Raw genomic sequence first — 26,139 nt, forward strand, 5'->3', positions numbered from 1 at the left:
AGTCCAGAGTCGTTATGACAGATGTGGTGAGAAACAGTTGGTTGGAGTCTAGATGTATTTTGCAGGTAGACCCAAGAAAATTTTCTGATGGATTGGATTGAAAGAAACAAAGGTGTCAAGGATGACTCTTGAGTTTTCTGGCCTGAGCAACCAAAACAATGGAACCAGCATCAGTTGAAAAAGAGGACAGCTTTAGGTGCAACAGGTTCTGGGGAAAGAATAGTAGTTCAATTCTGAATGTGCAGAGCCTGAGATTTTATTAGACAGCCAAGTGGAAATTTCACATTTGGCCGGAAAGACCAAAGTGCATCCAGTGGCCTTGGGCATAGACCGCACTGTGCAGTCCTTTGGGTAGAGAGGAATTGTGGAGAGTTCTGAATCACAGTGAGGATCTGTGCTAGGGGAAGCTATCTCAGACTGGAAGGTGTGGTCACTTGTGAGCTACATGTTCAGTTGCAATATTTTTGCCCTGGTGTTGACTCAGAAGTGAAGCTCATGTGACTTATTCCTCAAGACTTTCTCTGTTTCAATACATAAGATTTTAAATGGTGAAGAATGAGTCACTGAGAACAAAATCTTAGTTGAAACTGTCTTTTCTTGAAGTACGCTTTTGACATTCTTCTTTCCTCACTGCCTATCTGCTGTAATTGGTAGAGGGAGGTTGAGTTGTTCAGTGGATGCAATAGCACATTACCATAATGCAGTGTTCTAACTGAGAACAGAAGGTGGATGGCTGCATATATTAATAGTCAAAAGATTTTATATTAAAACACGTCGAGATTTTTTTCCATCCCCCTGTATTAATAAAGCAAATTTTTTTAAGGGGAGTACTGATATGAAAATATCACCTTCTATATCAATTTACTTTTATCCTTCAAAGTGTTGAAATTCACTAAGATCTCAAGGGATATTGCTGATCATTGTAACCTTGGTCCTATTATATGTATCAGAAATAACAAGACAGAAATAATTTAATAGAATTTCATTTAATAAGCATATTTAAAGTTCATCTCTTCCAAAAACAGCATTTTAATTACATTCAAATTGTATTCATATTAAATATCAACAAACTCATTTACATTCAAGGGTTGATATTATAAAACAGATGGAAATTAAAACAAGTTTTATTTTTTAAAAGTCCTTACTTCCAGATTTAGAACACCGTGAACTGCTAGATATATACCTAAACAATGTGTATATACATTATCAGAAAAACATAAGTTGCCCTAATAGCAAAAGAACTGTAATACACATACAGTGGAACATAATTCACATAGGCTCAATTTACAGATATGTCTCAAAGTATAAAACAATCAAACAAAAAACCCCAACAACTACAAATACAGGCAAAAATCACAGCTGACATTCTAAACTAATGCACCAACATATAATATTTTCCCAGAGAAAGTACAAGGGTTCTCAAGATTTTATGTTGACCCGTGATTTTTTGCTTCTTTGTTCTCAAATACAGAAGCAGAGGACTTAGTTTTCTTTCTGTCTTTAATTAGATTCATGTTAGTTTTTTGTTATACAGCAATGATCCAAATGTATCATGAGAAGTGCTATCAAACTAGTTATATTTAGAGCTCAGTAACCAAGGCATTTCTTGCATTTTTCCTTGTATCTCTACTTCCCTTAGAAAAGGATTTTAGGAAACTTTATAGACAATGGTGATAAAGAGATCAAACCAAACAATTCTGAGATGGCAAAGAAAAATGAGAGTTGGCACTAACACAGGTTACAAAAAATTATCCCCTGTTTATTAAACCATAAATGCACAACAAGAGAAATCATATCTAAAAATATAAGTAGGATAAGAAATACTAGAAAACACACAGAAGGCATTTAGATTTGTGGTGCTTGTGGACTTTAGTTTGGAAGACATACAGCAATCAAGCCACCATTAAATGTTGAGCTTTTTTTTTAACTTGTATAACTTGTTTAAATTTTTAACTTGTCTAAATCAAGTTTCCCAAGCCAAAACAAGAGGTCATAATTACTGTGCTCACATGAGATTTGTGAAGGTTCTACCATGGGGGGAAAGAAGGGGCATGGTACACATCAGGTTACAAGACGCAAGACCAGGAATAAAACTAAACACTGAATCTGATTTGATCAAAGACCGAGAGAAACTCTGCCTTTCTTCAGATTTTACTGCATTTCATAATCACAGAAAAAGAACATCCCTCCTTTTTTTTCTTAACGTACCTTGTGGTTAAAAATGGCAGAATGAATAGTCCTTAATCAGTCACACTATTTTTAAAGGGACATTTTTAGAATTTGGTTGTTTGCTTGTTTGTTTTTTAATGATAAATCTTAAGAGCTGACTGTTCTAAAATGGTGCTCAGATGTATTGATATATTCAGGCCTTACTTAAAGTAATTTATTTTGCATTAAAAAAATCATAAATAAGAGTTATAAGTCAGTGTTTTAAACAAATGAAATGTTTAACTTCAAACTAAGAATGTTTAAAATAACTGATGTGTCAAATAATGAAACTACTATTTTATTAAATTATAAACATACAATTAACAAACATTACATAATCAATCATTCCTTATGACCACTATAAAAACTAAAGTTATCCTTTTCTCTTTTATATAAAGATGGTGGTTCTAAAACAACATGCTACACCAGAAAAGCCCATTCATAACACACAACCCCATCTCAGTTTTTGGAAGTCAGTGCATTCAGTGGTTATAAACAGGCATGATGTTCTTCCGTAGCTAAGAACTCTGGAAGGGTAAAAAAAAAAGAAAAGAAAAGATAAATAATCTGAGAGACATCCCTAATGATCACAAATATGGCCAGCACTCAAAGTGAAGCATGGTATAACCTGAGTGTCAATCAGTTGTGCTTTTTTCTCCCAATGGAAGGCGCTCCCATAACTGCAGCAACTGTTCACCAACCTGAGGTTCTAGTTCCTAGATAAATCAAAAGCGAGAATAAACATAAAAAGAACTAGGTTAAACTTTTTTAATCACCAGAATCTATACTGATAAAAATGTTAGAAACTCACTTTAAATTTCACTTTTCTACCAGAACATGCTAAAATCATATGGTATGTATTGCTCTAATTCTTTGCATGAAGGTTTACAGAGCTGACTTCCAAACTTCAAGATTGTAGTTAACCTGCAAATATCACAAGCATTTGTGACAAAATGGTGAGAGATTTCCATGGAGTTCTCCTAAAAATGTTTTCTATCTAGAAATAATGAATTTTGTTTTTAATGGAGATTTAGCAAAATCACTGTGCTTGAACTTCCAACGGTTTACTGTGAAACCTAACATATTAGATGTTTTGGGAGTTTTTTTCAAGAAACTATCTTAGATGACCATATCATAATATTCTTATGTTAGGAATTAGATTTATTTCAAAATCATTATTATATAGTAAAAGTGAAAATATTCTTATACAATTGAAAAGAATGTCATTTATACTTCTCTTGTGATATGACGTGCATTTAAAAAGAACCTGAACACTTTTCATATGGTGACTGAATGGAATCACACTAGTTCAAATAAATTATTAGCTGTGTGACCTTAAACAAGGCTAATTTCTCTGAGTCTATTTTCTCCTACATAAAACTGAGCTAATAACTCATTTTATGCATTAAATGAAATTACCTCATATAAAGCAGCTAGCCCAGTATTCCATATATATGTTAATTCCCTTACCTTAACTAGTTTAAAATGCATGTCAGCAGCCTCATGAAGGCAAAGCAAAACATAAAATAAATAAAACAAGCCACAAAAATATAAAAAGGTTGTTTTACATAATTAGTAAAGCCATAAAGAAGTTAGATACTGTTGTTATCCTTAGACTTTACATTACTTCAGAATTACACTTAGTTTTGATCAAATCTTTAGTCAGTAAGATAACAAGAGCCTCCATGAAGTAACTGATGAAAGATTCTATATATGCAATGACAGAGGGAAGGCAAATTTACAAAATGCTAAAAAAGCAATGAGCTCTGTCAGACACATTTGCAAGTAGGGTTCTACTAGCTCTCTTACAAATCTGAACCACTACCTCCCACGTGCATATGGAATATACAATTTGTATTCTTACATTTGCTCCTCAAACAAATCACTGAATAATAATAGCAAAACAAAAAGAAAAGTAAAAGAAAAAATGTTAAATGCCTTGTATACCTGCCCATCTCTGCTTATCTGGACTTTCTTGTTGTCATTCCAAGGATTGAGTAAATGGTGTGCAAACTGAAAGGGAAGACTTTCTTTTCGTATCCACTCCACCTTAAACACTCCTCCCAGGCCAGCGGAGCCCCAGTCCTGGCTTTTCTCCCTTCCTATCTCAGAAGACATCCTAGAAAATCCCTGTGGGCAAAATGAGGGGGAAGAGGGAAGGTGAGGATGATTTTATGTCTGAATTCAATTTATCCCAGAAAGCTCTGAGGTTTTTTTAAATTTTAAGATAAAAATGTAATATAAAAATAACAGCTATCTAACAAAAACAAAAAATAAGCTATTTAAGTGTTTTTTATAAGATGTATTAGCAAATTTCAGAGGAAAGACCAATTCCAGTCTTCTAACATAATTTTAAATATGAACAAATATTTTCTAAATAATGTATCAACAGCTCTAAACTGACATTATTCCATGATAAATGGATACAATCTAATCTCTAAGTTTCTACTTCAAAAATTAATAATAATCTCAAATAATAAATTCATTACTTTATAAATTCAAATAAGTCAAGATGAGTTAGGAAACACACTCAGTTTCTCAATTGTCAATACTAACTTCCTTGGCCTATTTAAATAAACATTTTACCAAAAGTAAAGCTTCTCATTACTTTTAATCCACCTGAGAAATAGTAAATCTAAAGCTGTCTTCAGAAGGAGAAATTGTTTATCTGGAGATGCTCTAGTAAGACAAGGCAAAAACAAAGGGACCCCTATTTATCATTCCCTTGAAGAGGCGCAGCACATTCCTTATTCTCAGTAAAGCAAAATGCACTCTTGCATTCTGATGCAATAAAAAGCCAGGGTTGGTTTGTTTTTGTTTTTATCTCTGTGTGCTAACCTGCAGCCAGAACAACCCCATTTTAGCGTTTCAGGATGGCTCACCTGGAAATGTCCAGATCCTTGAACAGAAAATACCAAGTAAACCATGCTGCTTTCCCAAAAGGCTCGATTTAGCTTCCGCTCATTACTAGGGGTTGTAGACCAGATACCCTTCTGTTGAGAAATTTCAAGGTTTCTCAAATTGCTACTCTTCATTATGAAGTATCGAATAGGCATGTTTGGTCTTGGTGAAGGAGATTTTGAGCCCTATAAAAAAATTGCATAAGTTCTTGAAAGGTAATTTGACCTTTCGAAATCAACAGGCTCCATTAAATAACATCTTCATAAACATATAAACCAAAATATTTTACCAAATACTCAACAAATGCAAACAGCTCTATCATGCCTGAAAACCTTCACAGGGTGAATTAAAACAAGGTTAAGAGCCAAAACCAAGTATTCATTTTCAGAGCATTCAAAATCCATTATCAAGAAAAGATCCTGGATTACCAACTTTGATTTATACTCCAAATGTACTTTCAGAAAATATTTTAATAAACTTTCAAAGTCTGAAAACAAAACAGAAATTGCCCAGGCTTACTGCCTGGATACAGTTTCCAGGCTACAGTGCAGGGAAGGGAAACACAAACAGAATCCAATGGTCTGGCTGAACTGCAGAGATGGAGCTTGGAGTTTAGAGGCCAAGGTCATTAGAATTTGCATGGCAGTGTACTAGATAGAAGGAAGCTACGTGGAAAGAGAAGTCCCAGGGAACTGCAGAGAGTCCCCACAAATTTTTGGCTTAAGTATTGACCTGCACATGAGTGAGAAAAAATGACCTCCGGCCAGGGAAAGATCCCAAGGAAACCAGCAGACTGAAAAAGTCCCAAAGTTCACACACGGTTGGGGATCTTTCATGTTATCCCCAGTTAGAATGCAAATAATCTGTAATACCTAAGGGCATTAGACAACAGAAGGGTCACATCTTAGTATTGGAATGATATTAGTACCAGAATAAAAACTGCTCTGGACCCACCCTAACATTGCTTAAAAGTAAATATAGAAAGGATTAAACTGATTGCAACTAACTTAACTGTGGAGCAGAACGATGTCTAACACTATTTAAAGGAATATAACAAAAATCTAGCAGCCAAACAAAATTAAGAGGATATAAAGAAACAGCAGAATATAACCCATACCAGGAAAAAAATTAATCAGTAGGAACAGATTCAGATCTGACAGATGATGGAATTAGGAGACAAGAATGTTAAAGTAGCTATTACTATATTCAAGAAGGTAAAGGAAACTAAACATGATGAGAAAAGAAATGGAAGGTATTTTTTAAAGACTCAAAAGGTACTCTAGAAATTAAAATATAATATTTGACGTGAAAATACACTAGAAAGAATGCACAGCAGATTAGATACTACAAATAAAAACATCAGTGAACTTAAAGATACAGCAATAGAAACTGTATCAAATGAAGCTAAGAGACAAAACGACTGAAAAAAATGAAGAGGAACAGTATCGAGTAGACTTACATTTGTGTATCCAGAGTCCCAGAAGGAAGGGGAGGAGGTGAGATATAAAAATATGTGAAGAAAAATGTCTTAAATTTTCTAAAATTGATGGAAACTATAAATATGCAGATTGAAGAAAAAATATAAAGAGAACCAAATCGAGTCATATCAAAAACAAATTGCTGAAAAACAGTGATAAAAAGAAAATCTTAAAAGCAGATAGAGGAAAAAAGATGTTATATACAAAGAAGCAAAGACGAAAATAATAGTAAACTTTCTATCAGAAACTACGTAAACCAGAAGATAACAGAGTGACATCTTTATAGTAATGAAAGAAAATCACTGTCAAACTGTCCAAAAATAAAAGTTAAAAAGGCTTTTCAGACAAAGCTTAAATAATTCATTTCCAGGAGATCTGGACTAGAAGAAATGTTAAAAGAAGGTTTTCAGGGAGAAGGATATGACCCAAGATAGAAATTCTCACCAACATAAAAGAATAAAGAGCACAGGAAATGGTAAATATTGAGTAAATATAAAAGATATTTTTCTCACTTTTGGTAAAAGATAGCTGACTATGTAAGTGAAAAATAATTCACTGTGGTATTTATAACATGTAGAAATAAAATGTATGAAACCACTAACACAAAGGACAGAAGGGTAAAATGAAAGTACACTGCTGCAAGATTTTCAAACTATACCTGAAGTAGCATAATACTGATTCAAGACACACTAGGGAAAGCTAAAAATGTCTTCACTAGTAAACTCTACCAAACATTTAAGGAAAAAATAATACCAATTCTACCCATCGCTTCCAAAAATCTGAAGTGGAAGGAACACTTCCCAACTAATCTTATGAGGTTGTCAGCATTACTCTGATACCAAAACCATACGAAGATAACACAAGAAAAGAGAATTACAGAATATCCCTCATGAACAAAGATCCCTCATTTGACAAAATTTTTGATTGAACAAAATCAAATCCAGCAATATTTAAAAAGGATAATACATCATGACCAAGTGAGGTATAAACATTAGAAAGTCAATCAATGAAATCCACTATAACAGACCGAAAAAAAGAACTGTGTTATCATTTCAATAGATGTAAAAAAAGCATTAAGCATAATTCAGGGTTTATTCATAACAAACCCTCTCAGCAAAATGGACCCTAAAGGAAATGTCCCACAGTTACATCATGCTAAATGGTGAAAGAACTAAAGCTGTCTTCCCTCTAAGGTCAAGGCAGAAAAGTCTGCTCTCAACACTTTCAGTAAACATTTCACTGGAGGTTTCAGCTAGAAGCATCCACATTGAAAAGGGAAAAACTGAAACTACCTTTATTAACAGATGACATGATTATCCATGTAGAAAATTCTGAGAAATCTACATAAAAAGCTAATAGAACTAATAAATGAAGTAAGATCATGGGATATAGGGTAAATAAACAAAATTCAAATGTATTTTTATATGCTAGCAACAAACTGGAAACTAAAATTTTAAAAAGCACAATCAAAAATATAAAATACTTAAGGATAAATTTAACAAAAAAAGTATAATACCTCAACTCTGAACTTTACAAAACACTGTTAAGAGAAATTAAAGAATATCTAAATAAATGCAGATAGATACCATGCTTAAGGATTGGAAGACTAAAAATTGTTGTCGATTTTCCTTAAATCAATCTACAGATTCAATGCAATTCCACTCAAAATACAAAAAAAAATTTCTGTAAAAATTGACAAGCTTTTTCTAAAATTTATATGAAAGTACAAAGGACCTAGAATAACCAAAACAACTTTGAAAATGAAGAACAGAGTTGGAGAAAAAACAGTAAATGATTTCAAGACTAAGTATAAAGCTACTATAATCAAGTCACTGTAGCATTGGCAAAATGAGAAGTATAGTGATTAATGAAACAGGAGAGAGTCCAATAAATAGACCACATATTTATGGTCAGTTGATTTTGGATAAAGGTACCAAGGTAATTATTCAATGGAAAAAGGATAATCTTTTTAACAACGGTGCTGGAACAACTGTATGGCCAACATCAAAAAATGATCCTTGACCTATCCATACTATAAACAAAAACTAACTCAATATAGATCATATACCTAAATAGTAAGAGCTCCAACTATAAAATTTCCAGAAGAAAATATAAGAAAATCTTTGTAATCTTGGGTTAGACAAAGATTTCTTAGGACACAAAAGATATAAACCATAACAGAAAAAAATAGATGAGACCAAAATAGAAAAAAATAGATTAAATGGACTTCATTAAAATTAAAAACATTCACTCTTCAAAACACACCATTAAGAAAATGAAAATGCAAACACAGACTGTTAGAAAAAATCTGCAAAACATATACAATTAAGACTTGTATCCAGGATGTAATTTAAAAACTCATACTACTAAATAAAAAAAGACAAACAACCAATAAACAACCCAAAAAAGTTGAACAAAAATTTCAACAGATACTTCACCACAGAAGATGCAAGAATGGCAAAAAGCACATGAAAAAATGCTCAACATCATTAGTCATTGTGGAAATGCAAATTAAAACTACAATAGGATATCACTATATACCCACTAGAATGGCTACAATTAAAAAGATTAATAATGGCAAGTAAGTCAAGAATATAGAGCAAATGGAACTCTCATAGATTATTGAAGGGAATGAAAAATAATACAGCCATCTCGGAAAATAGCTGAGTAATTTCTTGTAAAGTTAAACATACACTTACCACACAACCCAACAATCCTACTCCTGGGTATTTATTCAAGAATAGAAAACATATTTACACACAAAGACTTGTATTTGAATATTAGAGCAGCTTTACTCATAATAGCCAAAAAGTGGAAACAATCCAAATGTCCATCAGCTGGTAAATAGATAAATACACTGTGGTACATCCAAAGAATGAAATACTATTCAACAATAAAAAGTAATAAACTAATAATACACTCAATAATACGGATGAATTTCAAAAGTGAAATAAGCCAGTCACAGAAAGCTGCATACATATTATTCCATTTACAGGAAATTCCCAAAAAGGCAAAACTCAAGGGACAGAGAGCAGTTCAGCGGTTGCCAGGAGCCACAGAATACGGGAATGTTCAGTACATGACTGTGGTATGGTTATACGATTGCATACATTTGTATACAATTCACTGAATTGTACAGTTTAAATTGGTGAATTTTATTGTGTATAAATTATACCTTAATAAAGATATTTAAAAATAAAAAACCTAAAACCTAAGGGTGTAAATCTGCAAAAACATTTCTTTTCATCTTATTTAACAAGAGTGTTTCAGCAGACATTTTCACCAGAATATAACTAAATAAACCTAATCAAGTACTCACTCGGGTACTAACAATGCAGGAAAGTAAAAGTAAACATATTCTAAACATTTGAAATCATTCATGTGACAAATTCCCAAAAAGATACATAGTTCTCAATTCCCTATCAACATTTCCCATCTTCCTATCCCTATCCTGTCTTGTATTTTTTAATATAACCATTGATTTGGAGAAATCAATTAACAATTGAAAGAAACCATTGTTTTCAATTCTGAAATTATAAACTAAAAATAATTTAAGATAATCTTCTTGTTATTTGTTTTAACAAAAAAAGATTCTAAAGATACAGAATGGAAATAATGAAGTGCCTAGCTATATTCCATCAGTTAATGATCATTTTAAAACACCTCAAGATAGTAATAACTAGAAATATTTAACAAGAAAGAAAAGCTAAAAAACTTACTCAAGGTGTCTCAAGTTTCCCAGCTTCAATTTATATCTAGAACTGAGGCCATGATTAGCAACTAAAAAGTAGAACTGTTTTATAATTTTGTTTAAATACGTAACATTAGATGTGCTACAAACCTGTCCCTCTGTATCGCCCTTCAGATACTCTACCTTTCCTGAGGGCGGAGGGGAAGGACTGGCACAAGGACTTGGGTAACTGCTGTCCGCAGACTTCACAGAAGACTGATCCGATCGGTCATCGGCGCTTCGTTTAGGATGTGAAATTCCTCTATCTTTGTACTTCTGAGGTGGGTGTAGTGCTGGAGATGGAGATTTCATCAAGACTCTTGAGTGAGAAGGAGGAAGCAAAGATCAGTTATACGTAAGTTCATAACATAGCAGATGCCATTTCAAACCAAAGTTCCAATGACATCATGATTTATGGAATACTATTTAAAAAGGGAATTTCATTCTTCTATTACATTTAAAAGTGAAGAAACAGTTGGACTATTGGGGTACACTTACAAAAACAATGGGTAAAAATACACTTAAAACAATCTACGAAAGTCTTTAACTTAGTATTAACAAATACTCAGGTATTAATTCCCTTACAAAATTCCTAACCTCTTTTATGATGGTTTAGGAGAGGTCTTTAACAATTGTAATACTTTATATTGATATTTAATGTCTTTTAACACTATAAAATTATTTAAATACATCTATGCTAATTGCCCTTACTAAAATATCACCCACTCCACTTCCCTTCTACTTTTAGAGAATATCTTAGAGGCAAGTAAAATAGATTTTAAAAGCATACTAAAAATTACAGTATGGCAAAATGGAAATAATACTGGACTAGAGTCAGGAAAGAAGATTTCTAGGACAGTATTAAATTTACAACTAACTAGGTATGTGATCCTAGGCAATTCTCTCAACTTACCTGAGCTTTAATTTCCTTATGTGTTCAAAAAACCATTATACTAGATAAAATGTAAGATTCTTCTATTCTAAAATTCTATGAATAAATGCAGCAAAGATGGCAGTCAGGAATGTTATAAATTTTTAAAAAGTCTATGTCTGAGGCTGGCCCGGTGGCACAGCAGTTAAATTCGCACGTTCCGCTTCTCGGCGGCCCGGGGTTTGCCAGTTTGGATCCAGGGTGCCGACATGGCACTGCTTGGCAAAAGCCATGCTGTGGCAAGCATCCCACATATAAAAGTAGAGGAAGATGGGCATGGATGTTAGCTCAGGGCCAGTCTTCCTCAGCAAAAAGAGGAGGATTGGCAGTAGTTACCTAAGGGTTAATTTTCCTCAAAAAAAAAAAAAAAAGGCTACGTCTTTGTGAACAACCAGAAGAAAAGAAAAAAAAGACATTGAGTACTTCCTAAAGTTGTGCAATATAAAGTCACAGCACCACTTACAAAATATTCTTGCCAAAACAGTGGATCTAATCAAGCCCTGAGAGTTAATTACCAGTTCACATGAAACACATGGGGTACAGCAATAAATAATGAGAGGAAGAAACAAAGAGACAAATCCAGAATGTAGTACATCTCATAGTACCCCTGACCTAGTTTCTTCAAAAGAGCCAACAGAGGAACTGCTCTAGATCATGAGAGACTCAAGAAACAGAACACCCTAACACAATGCACGAGTCCTCCCCCTGGATGCTAATTCAAATAAACCTATAGTTTGAGAATTGAGAAACAATCATTTTACTGGGATTGATAATTAAATTTTTATTATGCAGGAAAAATGCCTCTATCTTTAAGAGATGCATATTTAATAAACATGGAAGGGTAAAATGACATAATGTGTGGATTTACTCTGAACTATGTAAACAAAAAAAGAAAGCAAAAGAGAAAAAAGAAAATGTGGGCAGATAAAGCAAATAGGTGAAAATCTTGGTGACCATGGAATCTGGGATATGGAGTTCATTATGGTATCATTTATTTTGCTGTGTTTAACAATATTTATAACAAATAAATTTAAAACAAAAAAGAATGTGTTCAATAATTCTTAACCTTCTATAGAGTCTTGCAATTATGACTAGTCTGGCTTCAAGACAAGTTAAAATAGCTATCCCCACAATTCCACCCTCCTTCAATAAATATCTTAGATCGAGGACTATTTCTTTCACAAATGAAATAAAATAGCTAAAGCATACAGATACTAACAAAAAATATATAACGAATGTACATCTGAATCATTAACAACAGCTTGCTAAGAAGTGTGAAAAACACCTTTCAGGTTTTTTTTCCTCTTGTGAATTGAAGTTCAATGAGTTATCTAGTTACAACCTCTACAATTTCATCATTCTTACCCTGGTACCTAATTGACCCAAAAATTAGGTGACAGAACTCAATGAGGGTAAAACATTACTAAAATAAAAATGATGTTTTCAGTAGAACTAAATGTCTACTCTTGTGATTTGCAAATTGATCTTTTACTCTGAGCTCTATTCTAGCTTTTCTCTCTCTCATATTTGGCTTCCCCTGAATATTTCATTGAAAAAAAACCAAAGCATTCCCATAAACCCTTTCACCTAAATTTTCACTTAAGAGGAACAAAGAGTTCCAATATAGAACCCAATTATATCTCATTTTTCTTAAAGAAAAGGTAAGTGTGTCCTCTGCCATCAAATTATTATTTAGAAAATGACAAGAAAAAAACATTGGTTTGATTTTAGGGTAGGACATGGGCAACTTGTATTATTTTAATGGTTTCTTAAACTATTTTTTAAAAGCTTCAATAAAATGCTTTTATTAAAAGAAATTATCTAATCTGTATCTTGCCATCCAAGAGTGAAAACTCTAACTATAAATACCTTTTCTCCAAGCAGTAATCCCACAAAGATTACAACTTCTCCCTTTAAAAATAAATCTTCCTAAGAGTCCTCATTCTATTTCTCACCAAGATTCATCAACTCCAGGCTTTATTTATTAATATTACCAAAAGTCTGAAAGTAGGTGAAATTCTATATCCCACTACTCAATAGGAAAGAGAAGGAAGAGTGCCAGGCTGAATCTCTAAGGAAATGAAAATGGTTGATCGTGGTACCATAGGTGAAAAAATTAATTTATAAGATAACCAATTCCTAAAGTATAACTAATATTACACTTTTTAACTCTGATTACCTTCTGTATTTCCAAATTTTATTAAATGAGTATGTGTTACTTTTATAAAGGAAAAAAACTTTTTTTTTCTAAAAATGTGTGTGTGCACCTATATGTGTGTGTGACTATGTGCACATACACATACATACATATGCATTTATACACACACACATATGTAGTCTCTATGAATCTCACAGATTTTTTTATAGATGGGTCTAGAAATAACACTACCACACAACAATTTCTATGGAAACATATTCACACATTCTTAACAATCATTGTTCAAGTAAGCTTTTAGAAAAATATTTTCAAAAAGTGGAGAGTATCTAAGTAGAAAATGTGCTTTTTACTATTCTCCTTTCACTCAGCAGGGTCTGTATCAGAAAGAAAGGTGAAGACAGGCACATTATGAGAAAGTTTTCATGGCAACAGGATAAATTATTACTAAAATGTAATATCTGACTTGGAAACCAGTATGTACTATTCCTCTTGAACTGAAGTCTGAACCAATGAAGCCTTACTGCTTCATTCAAATATGCAAAATCTGATCAAAAGAAGGTACTAAAAGCCCCAACTGATCCTTGAAAAACAGTAAGCATCACATATCTTTTATGTTTCCATCATTTCTATTTTCCATTTTTTAACAGTGAAATCATATTCTTTCTACACTTTCAATGTTGCCAAAACTAGCATCACAGGCAAGAATGTTGTCGTTGTTATCAATTCTAACAGGGCAAAAAAATTTTTTTTTAACTGATATAAAGAAACTTAAATTTGATCCTAACTTTTTTTTTTTTTTTTTTTTGCTGAGGAAGATTAGCCCTGAGTTAAGATCTGTGTCAATCTTCCTCTACTTTATATATGGGTTACTGCCACAGCATGGCTGACAAGTGGTGCGGGTCTGCACCTGGGATCTGAACTGCTGAAGTGGAATGTGCTGAACTTCCAGCCCCCATAACAAATGCTTTAACAAGAAGAAATATTTCTGAATCATAGCCAACAATTCACTATAACAACTATTATATTACCAGAATACATTTTTTAGCTAAATAATTCAATATAAGAACTCCCTTATTATTATTTAGAATCACATAATAAACAAAAATATCACATCTAATTGCTAAATCATAGAAAGAAAAAAGAACTTGGCTAAACTGTAACAAACTTTGTCACAACAGTAAATCTGTTTACTTATTTATTACATGCCTCCTCTCAATAAATTGTAAACTCTCCGAAGGAAGAGATCTTGTCTGTTTTGTACATTGCTATATCCCCCACACCAAGAATAATAGGCATTCAATGTGTCCCTGAATGAATGAATGAATGAAGTATTTGTCAGCAATATAGATATCAAGGTAAGACTTTTGGGAAGGTTGTTCTTTTAAATGACCATAGCTAATAATACTTCTTGCTGTAAGGTATCTAGAAAAGATGTCACTCGACATATATTAACTAAAATATATAATAAAAAAATGTTGCTGTCTTTGTGAATTCTGCACATTAAATATCTTGAGTTTTTCCTTATAAAAAATGTCCTTAATAAATAACACACAAATACCAGTAGCTTGAAATCCGTCATATTACCTTAAAACTTATAAGAATTATGTTCTAAAAGTGTAAAACTCTTCTCTTTTTACTGTAACTTCTTTGTGTATCTTAGATTACAGGAAAGCAATTTTTATTATTATATAAGCACATGATTCTATGGTGAACAGTTCATTTTCCTGGGGAAAATATCTCCCACTTTGGTGGAATGTTATAAATTTACCTTTCTGCAGTAGTAGACTCATCAGAAAATTCAGTATCTGCTGAACTTTTCCTACTATTATTTGACCTCCAAGATGATGCCAAAGGAAGCTCTTCTGAAGACATAGGCCTTGGCCTTTGGCCAATTCCAGATGGTTGTTGTAAACCTGCAGACTGTTCTTCAGTGCTTAAAACAGCTATGATGGCTCTTATGGTAGCTTCATCAACTTGAGACCAAGGTTTAGATGGAGCTCTCATTCGGCGTAAAAATAAGCTGTGCCACTTCTGTCTGAGCTGCAACAATAAACTGGCTGCCTATAATAAGATAGTCTCCTCAGTTCAAATAGATAAAAGCAAAATGTATATTACACTTGTAAGACAGCTATTTATTAGTTAAGGTCTGCAATTGCTTCCAAAGAATGCATTTACATATCACATAATTTACTACTAATTTCATTCTTTTTGTTGCATGAATGAAATAAAATTTCTCATTTACCATATTTTAGGCACTAGAGATACAAAATCAAATGAGACAGTCTAATGAGAGAGACAATAAACAATGTGTGGTGGAGTGTGATTAATACTGGAAAAGTAACAGCAGGGTAAAGAAAGAAAAATACATTTAGTTCCATTCATACTTTAAGTGCCTATAGAACATCCAAAAGATGATATCCAGAAGGCAGCTGGATTCACAGGTCCAGAGAAAGGCCTCAGCTAGAGATATAGACAGACGTGGGAGTCATCAATGCATAAATGGTTACTAAATCTACACACAAAGGTGAGGTCCCTAGAGACTGTGCAGAGACAGTGAGAAGAGCAGAATAAAACACAGTACTGGAGAACATCTAACATTCAACACACAAACACATACAGAAGAGTCAGTGAAAGAACCTAAGAGACCTCTCTAGAAAGAAGAATCAGGAAAGAGATCAATGTCACAGTAATTAGTGACCAAGAAGTTGGGACAGGGAAGGAGGGGAGGGAGAGAAAAATGGGAAAGGGCAGAATTACAAAAAGACAGGTATGGACAATAGTGCCAAATATGAGAGAAAGGTTAAATTTATCAAGGCTGGCTTTGACAACATGGAGGACAATGCTAACCTTGGAAAGTACAGGTTCAGGGATGTGAAAGGCTGGTGGAAATGGAAGCGAGACTACAGTAAGTTGAAGTAATGAATGAATGAGTAATAAAAAAGTAAATCTAGCCAGGGTCAACTACTGATAGCTTAGCTGCCAAAAAAAAAAAAAAAAGGTTATAGAAAGGTCTTTAAAAGTAGCGATGGAATTAAGGGAAGGCTTTGTCAAGAAAATTTTTAATTTGAAAAGAAATATTCATATTTCCCAATTCAGAGATTTACAAAAAAAGAAAACAGGATAAACTCACTATCTTTCTCTTAGAAACAGAGTTGTATAAAATAAAGGGAGTTCTTGTGTACCCAATACTCAATATTTTCTTATATACACAGAAATACTCAGATATTACCACGCTTAAATATTGAGCCACACCTAGGTTTTTCAGATTCTCTATTAGAATAAATCCCAATAGGGCAGAGAATAGGGCCCTATGAAAACTGAAAAATAAGCTGTATTCTCTAATACTAGGAGCTCAACATTAAAGATACAATTTTCATCATACTGTATATCAATTCATACTAACTGAATGAAAGAAATTTATCACAGTACCACAAAGCTTACCTCAGGCTCTAGTTTGAAATTGAGCCACTCATCAAGTTTCAAAGCTGCCAAATTAGCAGTAGTTCTGTCTTCCATTTCACTATCACTACTGTCATTAGGAATACCATCCGCTGTTCAAACAAACATTAAAAGGAAAAAATTTTCACATTTACCATATTATAATCATAGCAAAAAAAGTAAGTAAATATAGATACTCTGTATTTAGTATATTGATATACTATACTATATATACAAATCCTTCTGATTATACTAATAATTTGTGTGGGGAGTTCTCCAAACCCAACAGGTCACAAATTAAATCTCAGTATTTAAAAAGAGAAAAAAAAGACATTGTAAAGATCACACTCTCTAATCACAATACAACAAAACAAAACAAAAAAGACAAGAACATAAAAATTGAAGCACAATCTTTAAAAATAACTGTATGAAGAAGAAAACTAAGAACATAAAGAACGAAATGAAAACCTTATATATCAACCACTACTCATATAAATTCACAGTTTTCAACTTAAAAAAGAAAAAAGAGAAACTATAGATTTAAATACATCTTAGAAAAAACAGCATAAAACCCAAAGAAAAATAGAAGAAAATAGTAAGGAAAAAAATTATATTAGATAAGACAAAACGATAGTAGTAAAAACTACAATCTAGTTCCTTGAAAAGACTAAAAAGCAACCTGCTAGTAAAGTTAATAAACAGAGAGGAAAGCACCAATCTATCTACAAAATCAGAAATGACAATAAAATTATAAAAATTAATATAAAATGTTTTAACTAAAAAGATATAGTATGCATAATTTTAGAAGAAATTTGAAACCTTCAAAGAAATTATTTTCTACAAAACAAACTGAAAGAACAAGAAATGACTAAAACTAAAAGAACAAGAAAGAGAAAAATCCAGACTATTTGAGGAAGAAATTAAAGATGTCCTTAAAGAACACCAACAAAAAATTCCAGAACACCAACTCTCTCAAACATTCAAGGAATCAAATAATGGCCAACTCCTTTATCAAAACAAATCTGAATCTAATGCTAAACCTGATAAAACCTAAAGATACCTGATTATGCACATACACACACCACACAAACTCTACAGGTCAGCCCCACTAATGAACACAAATATAAGAATTCTAAATAAAATGCTAGCAAAATATTCAGCAATGCAATAAATTCTCCTTAATCCAAGGAAGGTTTATTCTTGGCAGGAAATGATAGTTCCCTAAGAAAACATACATATCACATCAATAGATTAAACAAATTCTGATTATATGAACAAATGCCCAAAAGCTATTTAATAAATTCAACACATTTTTAAAACATTAAAAACAGAAGAATTCTTCCTTAATTTAATAGTACTTTTATTAAAATAAAAATTAACATTAATGGTACAACTTTAGACTTTAAATCTTTATAATTCAACAAGACAAAGTGGACAATTAACATGGTTTTCCGAAGGCATAAAAAAGCAATAAAATTAGTATATTTTAGTAGAAAATTAAAATATTACCACGTGAAGGTGATATAATTTAATAAATAGAAAATTCAAAGGATTAATGAGGGCTTAGTAAAGCAACAGAGTAAATATACTGTTTGTGGTAGTGTTCCTATTAAACAAGATCAGCAGGAAAATGACACAAAGAGAACAAAATCTTAAAATCATCTTAAGAAATATTATCCAACTCTTATAAAACTTACCAAAAAAAAGATATTGCTAGATTTAATAGAAGGTATGGCTAAACAGAATAATATCCTAAATTTCCTGGAAGCAAACACTAAATTAAAATCACAAAAGAATTGTTGGTTGCAGAAAGGGTTATAAGATGACGACTACTGAATATTCATTATAAAAAACAGGTAAGATTATCAAAGAATAGTTTAATAACAGAAAGGCGGCAAAGAGTTACAGGTAGGTCCTCCACTACCAGATACTACAACTTACTAAAAATCAAAACTACTAAACAAGATGGTGCAATATAAAGGCAGAAATTTAAAGTTATCAAGTATACAGAAAGTTTAATAATGACAAAGGTAATATGCAATAAAGATGCCAAATGTAATACGCAATAATGTAAGCTTTCTAAAAAGAGAATACACAAAGCTTAATAAATGGTGCAGATGAGGGGAAAGCCTTAGAAAAAACTCGGATCTACACTTTAAACCAGAGTCAACTCAACACGGTTTAGAAAATTAAATATCTTAAAAATCAAATTATAGAAAAAGAAAGACAAACAAAAACAGAATACTTATCAGGTCAATGAAGGAATGAAACTTTCCCAGCTTTGAAAGTGACTAATATAGGAAAAGATATTCAATCTGAATATACAGTAATCAAAACACAGAATTCAAAATATGTAAAACTAAAAAGGATAATAGATTATATTAAATTTGATAGAGAAAGGACTAAACCTTTAAAATCATAAAGCTGTAATTCAAATTTTTAAGAAAAACATCAGTATTCAAATAGGCAAAAGATGAAATAAACAACTAAAGGGAAATATAAACAAATGCTCGGTGAATTATTTCTTTTTGACAGGAAAAAATTAAAAGTGTAAATGAAAGAACTTTTTAAAAAATATATTATTTTATAACATATTTTATTAAAATAGCAAATTTCTTTTTTAACACTAGCACCCAATGATGGTGCAGTTGCAATGAAACTCACTCTTGATGGCCCTAATATGGCTCTATAAGGAAGAAGAACCATAAATAATATTCATATACTTTTATCAAAATTAACTTACACTTTAAGGAATTTTATCCCAAGGAAAATATTTAATGAAAGCAAAAGGACACACAGATAAAGATGTCAATGTACCAATGCCCTCACCTTATTCATATTCTCATGAGTTACTTACCAGGCTATTTATACTCTCTAAACAAACTTAATCCCCTATGGGCCCCATTACTCCACTGAAACTGTTCCTGTCAAGGTCATCAATGATCGCCATACCACCAAATAGAACAAATAGAATTTTCAGTACATATCTTTTTCAATCTCTCAGAATAACATTCAAAAGAGCTGACGACACATTTGTGAAATCTATATACCTTCAATACCTGGCTACTCCTTCTTCCTCTACTCAAATTCTAATGATTAGAATTTCTCTGAATTTTGTCAAGAACCCTCTTCTCTATTTACACATTCACTTTAGGAAATTCATTCTCATGTCTTTAATATCATCTACAAGCTGATGACTCACAAATTTGTTTTCCCAGCCCCAGGCTTCTTTCCTGAGCTCCAGATATGAAAATCCAACTGCCTTCAGAAAAAAATCTTACTTAGGATGCCTTAGCCATCTTAAACTTTAACATACCTAACACAGAACTTTTGATTTCTCCCCTATACAACCTGCTCCTCCCAGTTTTCTTAATTTCAAATAAGTGGCATCAATTATTCAGCAAGCTACCACTGAGAAAAACCTGAGAGTGAATGACTCCTCCCCTCCACTCTCCATCCACATTCAATCCAACTAGTACCTCCAAAATAATTTTGAATCAACTTCTCTTCATATCCACTGCCACCACTGTAGTTCTGAGCCATCATTACATCATGAGACCACTGCAAAAGCCTCCTACCTGTCTCCTTTCTTCCATTCTTGCTCCTTCAGCAATCCATTCTCGTGGCCAAAACAATCTTTTCCAACATAAATTACATCATGTCACTCCCTTACTTAAAACCCCTCAATGCCTTCCCTTGCATTTACCATGACTTACAAGTCCATGCCTTTCTTTCAACTTTGTCTCACCCTACTCTCCTCTTTATCATTATGCTCCCAATCACATAACCTTTCTGTCAGTTCCTAGATCATTTCCTAGTGCAGTCTTGGCCCTTGCCATCTGATTCTACCTAGAGATTATTTCTGCATCTTCACATAGCTGACTTCTCCTCATACTTAAGGTCTCAGCTTAAATCACATCTCTCCTCAGAGAAACTTGTCTAGGGTCCCTTTCTAAAGTAGGTCACCTCTAAGGCAGTTCTCTTTATTTCCTTCATAGTACCATGCAGATTATTTACTTTTTTGCTGTTTACCCCTACTATCACGTAAACTCCTGAGGACAGAAACACCTTGTCTATCTTGTTTTCTGTTACATCCTCAATGCCTAGCACAATACTTGACATACAGCAGTTGCCCAAAAAATACTTGCTGAATCACCAAACAATTATTTCCTTTAAACTACCTTTATTTATTTTAAACTATCATTTAAATTCAAGTGGAAGAGAAAAACAAACTTCCCATCAGCAGGCTTAATCAAATATGCACACATCAATATCAAGTTACCTTAGAAATCAAGTTTAAGAACAGTGGTACATTTCAGTATTTTCTAATTAGTTTTAATACACCTAAAGAGAGCTGCAACTATATAAATTTTTATAATTTCTTATAGTAAAAAGAAAAAAATTCATTTCAAATGTTTTTTATTTCTCTCATAATACATTTACCTCGAAAGGATGACGGTTCCTGAAGAGCATTACTTGCCAACCTAGCTGGTCCACAGAATACCAATACAGTGACGGGTGTCACTGCTGAACAACATCTAATATTAGCTATTCTATGGGCTCTGGTCATTTCATCATAAATAAGCCAATCTGTGGGCAATGCCTGAATTGCTGCAGCTTGACCATTAGTTGGAGGAATCTATTAGGAAAATAAATTTAAAAATTGTTAACTGTATTTATCACCTAATCTACTGGCAATACTTTTAAAATGTAAAAAGACCCTCAATGAAATAGATGATGTATATTAGTACCCAAGCAAAAATTAAAGTCATTGTTCATGTAGTTTGTACAAAAGTCCTCACTACTTAGCACATTACCTCTTCCAACTCTTAAGATTTCATCAAAATTTTGTTCCAATGTTGAATTATACAGTTATAACTAGTTAATTTCTTACAGTAGGTCAGTATTTGGGCATTTTTCACTGATCTTCGACTATCTAAATCAGATTAGTTTTACTTCAAGGCCTAGGAGCATTAAAAATGTTTTACCTTTTTATATTGAGGCTGACTGAGCACTGAAGTGGGATGGAACCGTACTTTTTTCTCCTTTGGCCCTGTCAATAATACATTCTCTCTGTCCACATGGACTAAATTAGGATACATGCCTGCCACCAATGCAGCTTTAACGACAGCCCAATTCTCGGAATTTGTGTTAACATCTCGAATGTCACCACCACCTCTCGCTCTAACAAAACCTGGAAAGAGGGAAAAACCATATCAACTTTTTTTCTATTGTACAAAATACGTTTTTAAATTTGTGTGTTTTTACAAAAAATTGTATAACTCACACAAGTTGAATGATATTCAAATTCCACAATAAGAAAATCTCCTCTGGAAAGTTTAAAATATGTTCTAAGGAAGTTTGTTTGCTCAGGATAAAGTAAGTAGAAGATTCACTCGGGGACTTAGGGAATTTTAAAAAAATGCACATTCTTGTTACACAGTTCTGCATAAGCTGCTATAAGTAACATACTAAAAAGGGGCGCATATATATGGTGACGGATGGCAACTAGACTTTTCATTGGGAACACAATGTAGTCTATACAGAAGTTGAAATATAATAATGAAAACCAAAATTTATATAATGTTATAACCAATGTTACCTCAATAAAAAAATAAATAATTATTACTATGACTGCTTGAATCAGGTTTCTACCCACCACAACAATAATTTTCCCAATTATATAGATCTATGCTATCTAACGTGGTAGCTACTAGTCACATGTGGTTATTGAGCACTTGAAATGTGGCTAGTCCTAACTGAGATATGCTTACATGCAAAATACTCTCTGAATTTCAAAGACTTAGTACAAAAAAACTTAAAATATCACATTAATAATGTTTTATATTATTACATATTGTAATAACACTTTAGATATGAGTTAAATAAAATATACTTAAAATTGAAAAAAAAAGAAACATACTAAAATCATAGCTGAAAACCTAAACCATTCTTCTGACTGGTACTGATAACATCTTGGTTACGACAGACACTAGTTCTGGAAGTAAAGTCAAGTAAATATAGATTATTCTTGAATTTCAAAAGTCCTTCATATTTCCCCATATTTGAGACAACTCTAAATCCTCTGGTTCATTAATTATATTACTTTGACACATCAGCTAATTTGTGAATCAAGGCCCTGGTACTTTTCTTCTGACTATTTTTTCAATGTACTATGCTGCTCAAAGGGAAATTCAAGGAAGCAATTCTAAAATGAAATAGCAACACTGGCATTCTCTTTAAGAAAAAAAAAATCAAGTGCCTTCAAGAGATTATTATTTATGTTCCAAAAATATGAAGACCAGCACTCATATCAATCTACTTAAATTTTGATAATTTCTATTTCATAGAGCTAAATAATTGTTTATTAATAGTAATAAAATGTAACTACAATATCTAAACTGATTTTTGCCAACAAATATATTATAAATTGCTCATTGTCAACAGTATCCAAAGGTGTTCATATATTTCTCAACTACAGCTTCTGCAATATCATTTTTTTAACCAAAAACAAAAGTTGAGGTCACACAGACATCTACAAAGCAGTTCATGAATATAAGATATACAACAATGTAATAATGTCTTAAAAATAATATAAGATGGCATCAGTTTACACTAGAAATCTATGAGGTATGGGCAGGGTACTCTCAGTGGTTTAAATAGGTTCTTTGGGGGAAAACTTTACCTGATGCTCTAAGTTGACCAAGTAACTGAGTTCTCATGCCTATGATTATTTCCATGGTAGCTTGCGAAAGAAAATTCTTCTCACAAAAGGCTCGCTCCCACCCATCACTTCGTGCTTTCTGCCATGCCTATAAAAATATAATTACATAACAAGATGTATTTACCGATCACTTCCTAGTTAAATAACACAGTAACTGCAAATGACTACATTAACCACTCAAAGTTAATTCTCTATGTCTAAATTATTTTATAAAATCTAAGATTTTATTTAAAAAACTCATAAACTCATAAATATAGAGAACAAACTGATGGTTGCCAGAGGCAGAGGGTGGTGGGTGGGTGAAGTGAGTGAAGGTGGTCAAAAGGGACAAACATCCAGTTACAAAATAAATAAGTCCTAGGGATGTAATGTTCAGCATGGTGACCGTAGTTAATAACACTGTATTGTGTATCTGAAAGTTGCTGAGGGAGTAGATCTTTTTTGCTTTAATAAACTTTTATTTTTTTATTGAGATATAATTGACACATAACATTATATTACTTTCAGGTGTATAACATACTGATTCAACATTTGTATATGTTCTGAGGAGGTCACCACAATGAGTCTAGTTAACAGACTCAAGAGTAGATCTTAAAAGTCCTTATCACAAGAGAAAAAATTTGTAACTAAGTGTGGTGATGGATGTTACCTAGATTTACTGCAGTGATCACTTTGCAACATACACAAATATTGTATCATTATGTTGTACACCCAAAACTACTATTATATGTCAATTACATAAAAAAATAAAAAATAAAATATAAAAAACAAAATCTAAGACTTTATGATCAAATAAAATTTATCGTTAGTTAATTTATACTCAAATGCTATGAAACTATTAAGTTAATAAAATACCACTGAGAACTAAGTATCAGGTAACCTAAATGACCAGCTACGTAAAAATATTTACCTTTGCAGATATGTCTAATTTTCCTCCACCAAAGTGTGGCAGGTTTTCAACTAAGCCAGCATAACACCATTTATATCTAAGAATTCTAACACTCCAGTCCTCCAAAAATAAGCTCTATATCAACCTCCTAAACTGTCTAAGAATGGAAAGTGATTTCCAGAAACCATCTATATGCAGTACAAGAAAGCTCCTCTTTGAAAATGAGATCTCTTGCTTTGCAATATAACTGAAAGACCAAGGCAGCAATTTCTCCTCTCTGTTTTTGAAGGAGCCGGGGAAAAAGCAAAGAATAGAAAGGAATTCTACTCAAAATCTCTAATTATTATCACTCAACTGATTTACTAGAATATATGGTATCTAATACACTCAATTAATAGCAGGGCACCATCCATTGTTCAATAATGCCCACAAAAGAGAGTTCAATTATTTTTTTAAATTGCATGCACTGGAAAATTCCTGTATGCCTGAAAAAGAGTACTTTCTGCATAAACAAAATGAAACTCTTTAAAAATGTGTAGGCACAGCCTACATTCAAGAGAATTTAAGGATAAATAACATATCTACTTTTTCAAGAAATAACATATTCTTCCCCACATATCTGAATTTCTAAATCATTTCCCTTCCTCAGAGTCCCACTTTCCTTACCTTTTCTTTCCCATTTATCACTTTCCTCACTTTCTCACTACTATTATCTTAAAAGGTTGTTAAGCGATTTTTGGAATTCACTTTATAAAATGAGGTTCTTAGCATAGTGTCTTGACCACACAAGAAAAAGATGCACTCTAAAAATCAATAAATAGATACTAAATTCAAGATAACCTTCTCTCAAGCTTTGTTCTATGTACTTTGAATATACAATGTTGCTTAACTAAAATTTTAAAGCATTCCTTGTCGAGACATGTCTGAAACATAAGGAAGATAAGAAACCTATTAGTTAAAAAATAAATACAAGTATAAATAAATATATACATACAAACATACATATATTCCTACAAGGAGAACATTGAGAAAATGAAAGAAAATAGAGAAAAACTGTGATAATTTTAACATACTAACAGTAGGAAGATATTTTTCTGGGCTATTAATAAAATGTGAGTTTATAATAACACAATTAGTGAAATCATATGTATTTTTTTAATTTGTTACACGACCCAGAAATGTGTTTAACCAGCAACATTTTTAGAAATAAAATGACAATAATAATACCTGGAATGCTCTAAGAAGTGCCATATGGTCACTGAAAGTTCCTGCAGTAAAACGTTTCCTACAAAGCATAGCTGCACGTTTCTGAGAGGCCTGGGTTGGTAGGACAAAAGGGTCTCGATAGGCTAGCGTGCAGGCAATTGTAAGGATAGGGTCCAGACACTTTAAAACAACAGCACACAGAACCATTTTACCAAGATGTGGTTCTACTGGCAAGTCAGCCAAATGATATCCAAGTTCAGTGAGATCTTCCCATGCATCCATTGCATCTATTGTCTAAACAAAAGGATACAAAACAGAATCTGACATGACCAAAAATTATGTTTAATCAAACCACACACTTAAAAATCCATAAGTATGACGTAAGAATGTAAATTTTCTTTTGCTACCACATCTCATAAAAAATATATTTTGCTGAAGTGACATCAGCATCATGTCAGAGTGAGCTCTCCCCTTAG

At 32.5% G+C, this 26,139-nt stretch overlaps 1 protein-coding gene across 4 annotated transcripts in view; it reads right to left on the bottom strand.

Annotated features, from left to right (window-relative positions):
• Positions 1–970: 970 nt before the first annotated feature.
• YTHDC2 (YTH N6-methyladenosine RNA binding protein C2) overlaps positions 971–26,139 on the bottom strand; it is a 75,964-nt gene continuing 50,795 nt past the window's right edge. For 2 of the 4 annotated variants that reach the window (XM_070569542.1, XM_070569544.1), the window contains 11 exons: positions 25,685–25,957; positions 23,530–23,656; positions 21,833–22,038; positions 21,288–21,483; positions 16,848–16,957; positions 15,175–15,467; positions 10,462–10,636; positions 5,091–5,294; positions 4,156–4,338; positions 2,837–2,924; positions 971–2,735 (listed from right to left, as the gene is read on the bottom strand). In XM_070569542.1, coding sequence (XP_070425643.1) covers positions 2,844–2,924; positions 4,156–4,338; positions 5,091–5,294; positions 10,462–10,636; positions 15,175–15,467; positions 16,848–16,957; positions 21,288–21,483; positions 21,833–22,038; positions 23,530–23,656; positions 25,685–25,957 — 1,848 coding nt within the window. In that variant the 3' untranslated portion in view covers positions 971–2,735; positions 2,837–2,843. Of the gene's footprint in view, positions 2,736–2,836; positions 2,925–4,155; positions 4,339–5,090; positions 5,295–10,428; positions 10,637–15,174; positions 15,468–16,847; positions 16,958–21,287; positions 21,484–21,832; positions 22,039–23,529; positions 23,657–25,684; positions 25,958–26,139 lie in introns of all 4 variants that reach the window. The other 2 variants (XM_070569541.1, XM_070569543.1) reach the window with 1 other exon arrangement.

Source organism: Equus przewalskii, chromosome 13, assembly GCF_037783145.1.
Source record: "Equus przewalskii isolate Varuska chromosome 13, EquPr2, whole genome shotgun sequence".
NCBI classification, from domain to species: domain Eukaryota; kingdom Metazoa; phylum Chordata; class Mammalia; order Perissodactyla; family Equidae; genus Equus; species Equus przewalskii.